This window comes from Ammospiza nelsoni, chromosome 1 (assembly GCF_027579445.1).
Source record: "Ammospiza nelsoni isolate bAmmNel1 chromosome 1, bAmmNel1.pri, whole genome shotgun sequence".
NCBI lineage: Eukaryota > Metazoa > Chordata > Aves > Passeriformes > Passerellidae > Ammospiza > Ammospiza nelsoni.
This window is the reverse complement of record NC_080633.1, coordinates 89,657,893-89,672,261: the sequence shown is the minus strand read 5'-3', so window position 1 is coordinate 89,672,261 and position 14,369 is coordinate 89,657,893. Positions and strand designations below refer to the sequence as shown.

Below are 14,369 nucleotides of genomic sequence, written 5' to 3'. Positions count from 1 at the left end.
TTTATTAATGACTAACCAACGTGAGTATGCTTCATGGAATTTTAATGGTTTCAGAGAAAGCACACCCTGACAAAACCACCTTCACACTTTCAATTTCTGTCACAACTTGACTGAAGAAATACTGTTTGTCCTGAAATGAACTTAGTCCTTTTAAGTAGCTTGTTCTTGTTTGTCAAAAAAAACCCCATATGTTCAGTAAATAAATAGAAATGTCTCTTGTCCTCATGAAAAAATCACAGTCAACACTAACTTGATGTTTTGAAAAATGCTGATTATTGAGCTGATTATCTAAGCAATCTTTTAATACCATTTGATACATTTAACAAAAGTCTGTAAGAAAATAAAATCACTGCCAGGAGTGTTTTCAGATGACTGAAAATACAGGTAGGATCAGTGCTCAAAAGTAATATGTGGTCTAAATTTATTCTCTTCAGCTTCACCAAGCTGTGAGGTGTAATAGTGGGGAAATGGACATTGTAGTATCTCACTGCTTCAAAGTGTTGTGAAAATAATTCCCTTGGGTTTTGTGAGCCATACCCATTTGGTTGATGCCAGCATAGAAAATTCTTCCAGTGCACTTTGTTTTGTGTATAAGAAGACTTCTCTTGAAGCTGTCACAGTAACATGTAACATAAAGAATTAAAAAACTTGAATGAAGGATGTGTCTGCAGCAGAAGAAGGCATTGTGGTTTGAGATCAGTTACGCAGTTTCTTTTTTTAATGGCAGTTGTCTCCTGGAGTTTAATACAAAGGAAATATGGGAATTAGTGGGGTTTTTTTCACTGTTAAAATTAAAACTTCTAGATCTCTATGTAGATTCTTAGAAGAAAGAACAAAAAAAAAACCTAAGGCTAACTGGCAAACATGTAGCATATTTCTTATGTTATACTTGGAAAAAATATTTAACAGCTATTGTGATCTTGTTACACGATTTGATTTTTTTGTTTTCTTTTATTCTTTCGTAGATACTACTTACAGTGCTGTGGAATTCCACAGGGCTCCATTTTGTCAACCTTACTTTGCAGCTTATTCTATGGAGATATGGAAAACAAATGGCTCGCTGGAATAAAGCAGGATGGGTAGGGATGCTTTGTGCTGTACCCTGTTACAGTAATTCATAATATGTAGTACATATTGTTGGAAATTTTCTCTGACATTTAGTTTTGAATTTCAAGGATTTCCAACTTCATTAGGAGTATGCTGCACATCTCTACAGCTTCAGTGAAACTGTGGTTGTTTTTTGGGGAGAATTTCCCCATTGCAAGACTGAGAAGAAAATGCAGAGAAGCTTTTTTCTATCTTTGGTAGGAGATTTATTCTTAGAAAGGACACGGTAAGGAGTCTTACAAGCTGCTCTTGTACTTCTGAGAAGTTTGTCTCATTCCTTCCCACATCATCTGTGGTCTTTCCACCTCAGACAAGATGAGATGTTTGTTACATACTTTCTGATACTGATACTCCGGGCTTCTGCCTGAGGGCTTTCCAATCCACTGTCAGTAAATCTTAACATTTTATCAAGGTCAGAGCGTTATAGCAGATTTTTATGGGGTATGTTGGTTCTTGTTTGAAGCCCTGTGTGATTTTTGGTAAATCTTCTCAGTCTTTGTGCCCTGCATGTGCTTGCTCCTTAGGAAGTTGACAGAAAACTAGTCTGATAAAAACTTTACCAATTTATTAGCTGTAAAATTTTTGAGGTTCCTTTTACCTTTGTATGAACAGATCCCCAACTGAATCCTGGGTTAGGGCATATAGTCATGAGCTGAACCCTGAACCTTGTGTTCAGACATTTCCCTTCATTGCTGTGAATTCTTCCCCCCCCAAAAAATAAAAAAGAACTGTGGGAATATTCCAGATAAGTACATGTGTCTGGTGTCTCTTCTTGGGAGGCTTGCTGGGTGTCAGAATTTTAAACATTTCCCTATAAAAGTAGTACTTCTTACAGACTTGAGGGTGTTCTGATGTGAGTGTGAAAAGCTGTCTGTTGATTTCAAAGGGTGTTTAGAAAGGGGAAATTATCAAACTGATTCAGAAGAATGCACTCTTTAATGTAGTGACTGTCGTTATTTAGAGCAGATTTTAGAATGTTATTTAAGTGTCTGTTGAATGATCTTGATGATTTAATTTGTCCTTTAAGTCAGAAGAATAAGGTAGTTATTGACGTGGCTGGGCCAAGGTGCAGCTGATCTGGTCATAGTGATGGCAGTACTCTTGCTTTGAAGACGAGACTGTACATCATCATCTCCAGAGCTACCTCTCTGTGATCTGCTAGGCAGGATTTACCAGAAAAATATGGGCATGCTTGGGGTCTGAATTCTGTTGGAAAATTTCACCCTTTGCAGTGCTAGATGGTACTCTGGTTTACAGTGAAGCTATCGCTTCATAAACAAGTTATTACTTGGTAAACGAAGAGAGCTGGATCCCACCAAGAATCTACTTGTGTACCTGGTCTGGCACCTCTTGTCTTGTCAAGAAAAATACTGCAAATTCTCCCTTAGAAAAGTGTAAAGCCCTGTATCCAGGGAAGCCATTGTGGAATAGTTTGTATGTTGTAAATTCCTTCATGTTTCGTCTAGCCAGTCTCACTTTTTTCCTTTTTTTTCCTTTATTTATTTATTTTCATTCATGTTTAGGAAAGAAGCAAAACAGAGAATTTCTTAATGGGCCTCAATTTGGAGTTCATATTGGCCTCTACCATCTTGTGAATTAAAATAGGCAGGCACATTGTTGCTCTGAAATGTATGAGAAAACCTTGAAAAGATTGCGTATTAAAAAATCTAAGATTGGTTTCTTCTTGATTACAGAGTCCTAATACGTCTCATTGATGATTTTTTGCTGCTTACACCACATTTAATGAAGGCAAGAACTTTTCTAAGGTATGCTGTTAGAGACATAGTCTGCAAATTATTTAGTGTTATTATCTTTTATGTAATTGTTTTTCATCTTTATGCACATAGGTGTATTTGTTTTATGAGTTAACAATCAAGGGCTGTTTTGGAGTCCTTGGTAGTAGCCTGTGCTTGGGAAGAATCCTAAAACTGCATTCTTGGTTGCCAGTTAACAAACTGTTGCAGTTCACATACTGGGCAATTCCTGCTAAAGTTTAAATTAGGGACCTACCTACTAACCTTGGTGTAGCTTCAAGCAAAAATAAGTATTGCAGCCTAACCAAAGCAGATGACAGTTGTCTTTGAAAACCATTTTCCCTCAATTTTTTTAAGATGCCTTATTTACATTCTCAAAATATTTTTATTGGGAACTCATGCTGCTGTTTTCTGTTTCCCAGGAAAGAATGCAGCTCTGGTCCAATCCAATATTGCTAAGAATTTTCAGGTCATTAACATTCCATGATGAGTATCTGAAGATACCAATAGCATGTTAGTATGCAGTTCACACTGAAGTTTTAAAACAGTAATTCTTTGTTGTGGTTCAGAACTACCTTTTCTTTAAAAATTGAATCCCAGGAGCTCCTGGTTACTGCAGATAGGAGTGTACAGTCAGTCCTAGGGGAGTTCTGCTGATGCCAAAATCAATTTAAAGGATCCACAGGACAGGTCTTGAAGAAAAGCTTAGCATCTGCAGTGTTGTCAGTTGCATCATGCTTTTCAGTAGTCACAAAGATGCAGCTCTGTTGTGAGCTTGAAAGGTAATGGAGCAATCCGTTAAGTACAGTATGAATTGTATGAAATAGTGGTAGTGTGTTTTGAAGACTTCATTTATCCTCATTTCCTTATCAGAACAGAAAGCAATTTCTAGGGATCTGTGGGTTTACAGATAAATCAAACTAACAGTGAGGGCTTAGAGCTATTAATCTCTTATAACATCTTTTCAGCACAATGTCACCTGAGTAGCAGTGCAGATATTGTCCTTCTTGCCCTTTGAAGTTGTCTGCATCTTTGTTCTATATCAGCTTCTCTACCAGATATGTTGATTTTCTGTAGAGAAGTAGCCTTTTCTGTGAGAGATTTTCACAACTGTTTACAGATCAGATCCTATGAGAACCAGGTTTTCCTAATGTAGTATTAGAACTGGGGGACTCAGTAAATTAATTTTGAGGAGACAGCATTAAGACTATGACTCCCCAAGAAAAGGAGCCTAGCTCTTCCTCTCTTTAAAGCCTGCACGTAAGTACGTTACCAAGTTAGGCAAACTGCTTCTTGTCCATGACACTGCTGATCCAGTATGTAGCAGGTAATCTGGCAGTGAAAACATTCTTAGGGAAAATGTTCCCCTTCAAGACTTTTCATCAGATAAGTGAGGTTCCTCTTATATGGATTCTCCTTGGTTTTGTTAACTTCCAAAAACAGGAACTTGTCATCTTTTACCAGTGATTTTTATTTCAGAGGTTTCTGTGAGTGTGGTTCATACAGCTTGTCTCAAGCGTTGCATGGCTGATGTGCTTAATTTGCATTAATCGGTAAATTTTTTTCTTCATTATACTCAAGTTTGTTCATTTTATATATTTATTTGCCTGTAATGTCTTCTCTTTCTTTATTTCTAGCTGTGTTCCTTAACCTGAAGAGTTGGCTGTGGTTCCCTTCATTCTTTGATTTCTGCCCTTTTGTTCAAGATTTTCTGTCTTGCAGCATGGTGCCAGTTTTTGTCTGCTTTGCTGGGGGGGCTTAGCCTAACTGTTGATATCTGTTTTAGGACTCTAGCAACAGGTATTCCTGAGTACGGCCTTTTAATAAACCCAAATAAGACAGTGGTGAATTTTCCTGTTGATGATATCCCAGGATGTTCCAAATTTAAACAGCTGCCAGATTGTCGTTTGATCCCATGGTGTGGTTTGTTATTAGATATAAAAACACTTGAGGTTTACTGCGATTACTCCAGGTAAATAGAGTTGTGCACTCCAGTGGGAGAAGCACAAGGGTGTGTTGGGAATGGTGTAGTTGAATTAATTGCAAAATAGATTGGGATTAATTTGGTATAGACTACAGGGGCTAGCAATCCTTTCAACATCAGAAGTGTTCCCTCTGATACACTTCAGATGGGCAAGAATGTGTGGGATGGGGAACTTTTCTTTAAACTAGCAACCTTGACCATTTAGACAAAACAATCTGATGTGGCATAGAACTCCAGAGAGGATGATAATGTATCCTACTGAAAAGTTCTGTAGACCCTGAGCTACGAGATTTTCTAAAGAACAAAAAGAAAGACTGGTTTAAACTCAAGGAAAATGTTGCTTCGTTAGCTTCATTATTGACCATTTTTAGTATAAGCAGCCCTTAAGCATTTAAGTGGAAAATTAGGAGGAAATTTTCCATCAATAGGGTGGTAAAGTTCTTTAGTAGTCTTCCTAAACAGAAAAGCTTGGTCACTTCAGGAAAGGAATTTATATGACGTGGTTTCCCGTAGCGAAGGGCCAAACTCAACAGCCAAAGAGACTTATTCCCTAGCTGAGTTCTTGAAAGAAAAAGTTTGTTGAAAAGGGTATTATTGATGCTACTGGTCTAGGAGGCACTAATCAGAATCATAAAATCATGGAATTCTTTATGTTGGAAAAATCCTTTAAGATCAAGTCTAACCATTAACCCGGCACTGCCAAGCCCACCAGTGTTTGTTTCAAGACTTTGCTTTTGATAAGTGTGACTTAAGTAGCTGGAACATTAGGGTTGTTCCAGTAACTAAGGTGGCTTCAAGCCTAAGCTCCTACATTGCATGGATCATAGATATAGATAAGATGATTGTCACTGGAGTAATTAATAATGTTCTGGCTAGACAATGTGGTTAAGAAATACATTTAGTTTGTTTTTAAGGTTATCAATTTAGCTTTTTTTAGCAGGCTGAATTTTTCAGCCCTGAGATATTGAAGTCAGCCCTTAGCTAAATACCCTTAATGCCACAGGGCCTGGTCTCTTTCAACATTTAATTTAATTATGGTCATCTTTTAGCTACTGGTTCATTGATTAGCAGGAAATCTCTGTAATATGGGAAGTTAAATGAGGCTTAGGCTTACTTTAGAGAATTTAATTTAGTCTGTTAGCCCATAAAGTTTAACTACTTTTTTTACTTTTTTTTCTAGTTACAGCTGTACTTCTATCAGATCAAGTCTTTCCTTCAATTCAAGTGTAACAGCTGGAAAAAACATGAAATACAAATTGAGTGCAGTCCTCAAACTGAAATGTCATAGTTTATTTCTTGATTTACAGGTGGGAATATGAAAATGGATGTTTGGCAATATAGTGATTAGTGATGAAGAGCATTAAAACTGCTTTGAGTTCTAACATACAAGTTTATTTTGAGAGGAAATCCATATAATCTGGGAATGTTGACATCAGATAAAGTGTAGGGTTTCAGAACTAATCCTTCACAACATTGTTAACTTAGTTGCATTAAAGAAATCTTTTAAGTTTAACATAAAATGGTTTTTGTCTAGATCTTCAACAAATTCTATTATGCCACTAAAATATTCTTATAGCTCTGTTTCTGTTCTGTTCTAGATCAACAGCCTTAGAACAGTTCTCATTAACATCTACAAGATATTTTTACTCCAGGCTTACAGGTGAGTGACTGTCTTCTGAAGTGTCAGTATTTCATTACTCTTTCTTGCCACATGGAGGAGCTATGAATCAGAAAACAAGTGTGTCTTGAAGGTGTGCAGTGTGTGTGTGTGTATATATATATATATATATATACATATATATATGTATAATGTGTGCAGTAGTAAATGTCAATAGTGGGTCAAATTATTCTTGTTTCAACACTGTTCTTAGGTAATACTGTTAGGTTTAGGATACAGAAATATATTTGATTTGTGTGTTCAAGTGATACTTTGCCAAATGGATTTTCACTGTCTTGGTTTTGACAGCTGACCTCGAGATAACCTGTCTGTTTTGATTCAGGAGTATGATAAGAAGCCTTATTAACCATTTTATATTTAGATTAGTTAAATATTAGGCAGTTTATATTTAGAACTTTGTATCTGTTAAAGTCATACAGAACTTTGACCAGTATTACTCCAGGTAAAGAGAGGTTTCATTATACAAAGTTAGTTGTAGTTTCTTATTGCTGATAACATTTTAGTTGCTCCTTAGCTGGTAATATCTTGGCATTTGTGACCGTGGCTTGATGAGTAGAGAAAGTGAATGTTTTAAACAAAGATAAGGGAAAGAAATCAAAACTGATAAGCAAGTTGGAAGAAAATGCTAAATTATGTAAATTGAAAACTTGGAATGATTGTCAGCAGCAAGTAATTGGGTTTTTATTGTTTTAACACAAAAATGTGAAAGGAGTTCTTCACTGTTCACAGAAATCAGATGTTGTTCTTTTGCTATGCTCTCACTTGTTATGAAGGGACATTTTGGTTTTGTTCTTAAGTTCATCTTGGTCCACATTCAAGCTGTATTCCTTGTCCAAGAAGTGTAATTGAGTTTGTCTAGTACAGCACTGATGTGTCCAGCTCTTAAACTTTTGGCTTGAGTTGGCTTCCACATAGTCAAAGGAGTGAGTGTCCTGGTCTGTGAAATCATTTGGAAGTCTATTTTCTTGCATACCTCAACAGAATTTATTGTGGGGTTTTGCTTTGCTGCTGCTTCTCACTCTCTCTCATGTGAGTGTTCTCTGGTGGCACAGTCTGTGATATGGAATTGGTGACAATGGGTAGTTTAGTTTTCCCTGCACATAACACAGTTATGCTATCCTCAGAGGAGAAGTCTGCTACCAAGGCAGATGGCTTCAAGATCTTCTTTCAGCATAAAATTTAGAAACAAGCATGATTTACGTGTGACATTCCAGGATTGTGTATATATGGGAGAGGTGTCATGCAGTGACAGCATTGATACAGCTAAAGACTGTTGTGTGCATTTACATGTTGTATAGTGTATAAGCTATGTAGTCATAGTTTCACTTGAAATTGCAAATGACTTTTTATTAAAGAGGCTGTTTTTGTGAACAGGTTCCATGCCTGTGTTCTCCAGTTTCCATTCAGCCAGCAAGTTAGAAAAAATCCTGATTTCTTCCTAAGGATTATCTCTCAGACTGCATCATGCTGCTATGCTATCCTGAAAACAGTAAATGCAGGTATAGGATGTTAATGGCAATGAAGCAGTGGGTTTGGATTTGTTTGGGGTTTTTAGACAAATAGAATGTCTTGAATGTGCAGTCCAATGGTGTAATTTTGGGATAAAAATCAGGAATTAATATTGAGAAATGTATAAGTATCACAGTGCATTTTCTTCTAAAACTCAGTTTTCTGAAGATTGTGTTTCAAGTACCAGTTTCTTAGTTTTCTGCTGATGCACAAGACTTCACTGACTGCACAGGTTTCTAGTAAAAAGTCCTGGGGTGATTTTATAGAAGGAGGAGACCAGATGTACTTGTTAATGCTCATCATTTTCAATTACATTATTTCCCTTTTCTATCTCTAGGGGTTGCTAAAGATAACAAAGGTGTATCTGGCATATTCCCTATTCAGGTAGCAGAATGGCTCTGCTACCATGCCTTCACTGTCAAGTTGTTAAATCATGAAGCTGTTTACAAATGTCTGCTTACATCCTTAAAAGTCTGTAAGTATTCAGCTGTTTTTACAGTTTTGTCTATGGTTCATTGTAATTAAACTTATTTAATGAATAAAATAATGGATTTTTAGAGTTTTCTAATCCTAAAATGTTGTTCTCAGATGTACATTAATGATCTTCCTGATTTTATTCAAATTTACTAAAAACTTAAAATGCTTTCCAGCACTGCATTTTCTAGAGCCTTATTCTCACAGGACAGTTGATGCTTGACACTCAGTAAGCTTGTGCATTTCAGAAGGCTTAATAAGACTGTGTTAATCATGTATGTATTGTCAGCAGGTTTAACTAAATGAAATACAAACACTCAAGCTTCTATTTTTAAAAATGTAGATTAACTGGCAACTAAAGCTCTTCCCACAATTTAAACTTTTACCCAAAAAAGTGCCACCAGAGTCACTTGGAAACAGAAGCACTGGCTCCGCTGCATGTGTATTCTTGCAGAATTGTATTCTTACACAGTTGTGATGTTGGTGTTTCTTTGACACTTCCATTTGGTGAAAGATGCTGTCTGTGTCCCTGGGCCCTGAGGAGCTCTTTCCTTTAACAGTTGTTCAGTCTGCCTGCAGGTCAGCTCCAGAAATAATAGAATTTTCAGTTTTAAGATACTAAAAGTGGACAGCAAGAGGTTTTCCTGAAGCAGCCAGTGCTGGTGATGAATTTAGCTGCAGTCATGGCCAGACTCTCGATGCTGACTCTGTAATTTGCGCTCTGAATGAGTCATTGCTTGGGCAGTTTTGTTATACAAGAGCAAGAAATTCCTGGGTCTCATTCCAGAGTAACACCTATTTGATTTGAAAGATATCATAAGCTTCCTTTGATAGCTGCACTGAGGTCCAATGTCCCAAAAAGAAAGCAGCTCTCTTTTAAGGAAGCATTTCCTTCCCATATCAAAGGCTTGCAACAATGCCTGAGTGCAGAGCCTGAGTTTTGGTGGTGCAGTGTGAATGTATCAAGATGACACTTTCACAGGAAGCAAACCAATGGTTGGGATCTTGATAGCCACATTCTTGAGAGCTATGGACTTTGTGAGTGGAGCAGAATTCCAACAGCCTTTCCCAGAGGAACTCCTTCTCTGAGTTACACACTGACACCAAAACCAGAGGCCCCGAGTCTGCTGAGAAGCCAGGGCAGGGCTGCTTGCTTCACTTGGAGGGGACAGGGACTGAAGAGCTAAGCAGAGAATGCAGTAGATAGAACCAGTAGGACAGTGGCTTCTCTGGGAGCTGCCTCACTTCTTTAAGATCCATATAGGGCACATTTGAGTTTTCATCTCTAATGCTGAAGGTTTTGCTTTTGGGATCTTGGACTGGCAGACCACGATCTAAGCCAAAGTTCCTCCATCCTTCTCTGTGCATGCTTTGCTGTTTAATCTGACAGTACTTCCAGGGTGGATATACAACCCCAGACAGCTTTACTGCTCAGCGGAATTTCACCTTCCATGGCTGTGTGCATCAGTAAGAGTGGTCTCTGCTGTCCACAAAGTCACACCACCACAGATGCCAGGAAAATGGGCTGGGAAGTAGAGGTGAAGTTTTCTTAGTTTGAATAGCAATTGTCACTAGGTTCCTTCTACTGTACCCCTAGAAGTGCCTAACTTGCCTGACTGCAATACTGACCTGAAACTTGCACGTGGTCAAGGCCTAACTCTGTGAACAGTTTCTTATCCAGGAAGAGAAAGCTGGCCACCTGTCAGCTGGCTTCTCTGTCAGTGAGAATTGCCCTTTAGAAAGGTTATTCCCTTTCTTCCTAAATTCCTGGGGAAGCCTATTAATGTTGTACTTCCTGAGTATTGTGGAGGTGGAGCAGGAAAAGTCCAAAGGTCTGTAGAAAGTCAATGGTGGCGTTCTTTTGAAAAGAGTAATTTTTAGCTATTCTTTCATAACTCTTACCTTCTCTGAGGCAGAATCTGTTCTTCACATCCATAGTGTTAAGACAATCCACTTTTCTTGTCTACGGACTCCAGTTTCTTTTGGAAATATCTGAGACTTCAAGTACTCTACTGAGAGATCAAGGTTGCAGAAATCTTTGCTTAACAGCTGCCTGAACAATTAGCAGGCTGTGACTTGTGACTTTACTATGAAACTTTTAAGATGGAAACTTTCACTGTGATTGGTTGACAGATCACTGGGGTCCAAGTAATTCAAATGGTATCTCTCCATTTGCTAATAGCCAGCTTAAAATCTTACCTGTACTTGCACTAGCCCTGTTCCACCAGTGCAGCAAGGGTTGATGCAATAATCGGTGGTGTACAAAGACATCTTGTGGTGACAAGTCACATGCATACTCTTGGTGTGAATGGCATCGTTGTCTTTGTATCCCCAAGGCCTCTGGTCATAGGTGAAGACTGTTGCTCAGTCCCTGATTGTACATGATGTTTGTATTTGTGTTTTCTTCTGAATTTGGTACTATACTAAGTGTCCCGATCCTTTGGGCATGCACTGAAATCCATTTACAGAGATGTTGATAGTTTTCTATGCAGTTACAAATCAGTTTTGTTTGCCCTGCACCAGACCTCGTCCTGGGCAATGTTATTGTAATCAGAACATCATCTTGTAGAAAAGATTACTTGAGAGCTAAACATTATGTAGAGATGTCAGAGCTAATTCTAACATGGTTTTTTTAGTTTTGTCTTCTGGAAATCAGGTAGCATGTGTGGATGTTATTAGTCATGACAGGGATGGGATCCTAGAAGTTTGCTCAGTATCTCTACATGCTGCAGTAATCTTTAGCACAGAGATAAACAAGGCTGGTGAAAGCCCCTGTGTCGACTTAACAGCTGCAATTCCTGTTGTCATTTTGGAGTTTGTATTGGCTGTATAAAACCTACTACCTCTGTAAGATTATGTTGTTGACAGGACTTGATATAAATGTGGTTTTCCCTTGTGTCCCTGCATGTGCCTTTCCATTGCTCTCCCTGGGAATCTAAATCAAGCTCATAGGTTTTGGGGAGGAGGTTCTCCCCACTATTTCTAAACCTATTGAAAGTCAACATCAGGGGCTTGTCATGAGTTGTCATCATTCTTCAGAGTTAAGTATTTAAAACAGAGTTATTGTTTAACATCCCTCCTGTTATATTACCAGTGGGGAAAGGAGCAAGAGTCTTTCGTTATCATGATAAGATATAAATACATCATCTGTCTCCTTTTCAGATACAGGGCAAATGTTTATTGAGTACTTCTGGCTTTCTGCATCATTGACAATTTTGCTGACACTGTTTAGTGACAGACTTAAACTGTTGCTAGGATTTTACATGTTCTTCCTAATCTGTAAAAAGTCCTTTTTGCTGTCTATTGTATTTCTATTGATGGCACATTCAGTCTTTCACAGTAACTGTGGTTTAACAGAAGGCCTTATTTGGTGGGTAAAGTTGTTGAACAAATGGGCTTACACTTTTCAAAATGTAATGAAATTTTCAAATCTGAAAAAAAAGTCACAAAAACAGAAAGTAGGAGGAATTTTCTCCTTGATTGTCTTTGTTAATATTTTCACATACAGTTTTGAACCTTTTTATTTGTTAGCCTAATTTAAGTGTGGAAGAGCAGTAGCATATTTTATTATAGCTTTTTTCTCCTCATAATTCAGATGTTTCAGCTTTTTAGGTGGTTTTAGCTAGTATTGATTTCATTGCTTCATTAGCATTTTCCCTAAACCAGAATGAATAGTTATTTGCAGTTGTAATTAATTGTTTCTGATATTTTTGGTAGGTAAGAGGAGGCTAATCAGGAGGATCCCAGAAGAAACTGTGGCACTACTGCAGGCAGTGACAGAACCATCTCTTTGTCAAGATTTCAAAGCTATCCTGGACTAACTCATTGAGGTTTATTTCATAATTTTCTCAGGTTTGAAAATAAATGCTATGTCTTTAGGTGACTTCTCTGTAGTTTATGTTGGTAGAGTGGGCCAAGAGCAAGTTCACCCAGAAGTTTTATGTGTCTGTTTCTCAGGTACCCTACAAGGACATAAAAAGAGCAGATAGTTTTGTTAATACCTTCCTGTTTGGGGTTTTTGTTTGTGGGGGTTTTTTTGTAAATTCACAGCTGTTTGAAGTAATTTATGTTCCATAGTTCTTATCTTCTTGATGAAGGAATCATTAAACTATATTTTGTACAAAAATGTTAACTTTCTTGTTTCAATGAGTTGTCTTGAAGGGCTGTTTTTTACTTCTCTGTGTTCCAGTCAATTTTGTAATAAATTGCCTGGTTAACTGCAATAACACATATTTCTTTCCAGGTCCTTTATTTTATAGTAATCTTTAATATGCTGGTTTGAGTCACAAAAAGCAGTGACCTGCACAGGGCAAATGCATTTCATGGCAAGCTGTAGAGGCTAGAAATTTTATGCTTTGCAGGTCACAAATAATGTATGTCAAAATTTCACTGTCCAAGCTGATTATGTTTAGTGTATGTTTTATTTATTTTGAATACTTAGGATATTTTTAATACAGTGTTGTACAGAATGATGCTGGTGCATTTATACCCACAAAAGAAAAGTTCTTGATTAGATAATATACCAAGTATATTGCTTTTCTATTTGCATATCTTTGGCTCTCCAAAACCAAATTTTTTACAAGGACATATAGTGGTAGAAAAAGGGAGAATGGCTTTAAACTGGGAGTTGGTTTGCATTCAATATAAAGGAAGAAATTCTTTACTGTGATGGTGTTGAGTTGCTGAAAGAGGTTGCCCAGAGAAGTCACGGTTGCCTCATCCCTGGCAAATCCCCACTACACAGGGACTGGTGGTTGAATTGCAGTATTGCAGTCTGTCCTTTAACATCATAACTCAGTTGAAAATGTACAGTCAGTCATACAGGTTTGGGTTTTTTCTGTCTGCAAAGTGGCACTCTTAAAATACATTTTTAAAAAGCCACAGAGCAATTGTTCCTACTAGAGACGAAGAATAACACTCTTGCTCTCCAGCCAGCAGCTCAAACATTTAAATACCCCCATGCCCCTCAGTGGTCTGAGTGATACTGGATGAGGGAGCACTATCAGGAACAACATTGCATAAGAGAGGCTTGGCAGTGCAGAAAGCTTTATTTCATGGGATCGTGTGGCAGGAAGAGACAGCAAGATGCACCAACATGAAGAAAGGAGGGAATGTAAACTTGGCCCATCTTTCTCTGTGAGAACATAAACTTATGATGTAGTCTCAGCTGAAAGTGTTTCATAAAAATGAAAACAGGGTAATGCTTGCAATTCTCCGAGCTGATGTTTGAACCTTTCCCAGCAATTACTGGCTGAGTAATCAGTTTTAAAGAGTATCTGTTTGTAAAGAGATACAAGTACAGTGTAGAAATCACAAGCGAAGATTATTTCATTAAAAATATCCTTCCCCCAAAAAGGCAGGGGAAAGTAAAGTGAAACTGGTATGTGTTTTCATAAGTGAAGAATTTGGAGGTTTGAAGAAGAGCCAGCAGTCTGTACTGGAAACTTGAAGTTGCTGCTGTGGCTTACGTTAACTGGAAAGAAAATACTATGGAATAGCTTAACCATGGCAGAGACATACAGTTTTTTGCTCTAAAAATACATGTTTATAATGTTGGGGAGGTAGAAATTTTCCATAAAGCTATTCTGGCACAGAACTGTTCTAGAAGAAATAGTATGATCCGTTGTGGTGGTAAAATATATTCTACTTAATTGGTAGCAAGGCAGTGCGTTAAACAGCAACTGCTGACAGGAAACATTTGGGTAGAGTGAATAACTTGAATCTAGAAATATTAAATGAATTACCTTAGGAGCGTTCTGAATCTGTAATGTGGATTTTCAATAATCATTGTACAGCTGGGAAAATTTCAAAATCTTTGAGAGTTGTGGTGAGGGTTAAGGTCTCAGTATTTAAGAGAAGGTAA

At 37.6% G+C, this 14,369-nt stretch overlaps 1 protein-coding gene across 2 annotated transcripts in view; it reads left to right on the top strand.

Moving 5' to 3' along the window:
- The window catches only part of TERT (telomerase reverse transcriptase), a 38,950-nt gene extending 26,312 nt beyond the window's left edge, over positions 1–12,638 (top strand). For both annotated transcript variants that reach the window (XM_059489131.1, XM_059489124.1), the window contains exons 9-16: positions 966–1,079; positions 2,802–2,873; positions 4,648–4,833; positions 6,026–6,152; positions 6,444–6,505; positions 7,898–8,022; positions 8,370–8,507; positions 12,224–12,638. In XM_059489131.1, coding sequence (XP_059345114.1) covers positions 966–1,079; positions 2,802–2,873; positions 4,648–4,833; positions 6,026–6,152; positions 6,444–6,505; positions 7,898–8,022; positions 8,370–8,507; positions 12,224–12,327 — 928 coding nt within the window. In that variant the 3' untranslated portion in view covers positions 12,328–12,638. The remainder of the gene's footprint in view (positions 1–965; positions 1,080–2,801; positions 2,874–4,647; positions 4,834–6,025; positions 6,153–6,443; positions 6,506–7,897; positions 8,023–8,369; positions 8,508–12,223) is intronic.
- Positions 12,639–14,369: the final 1,731 nt, after the last annotated feature.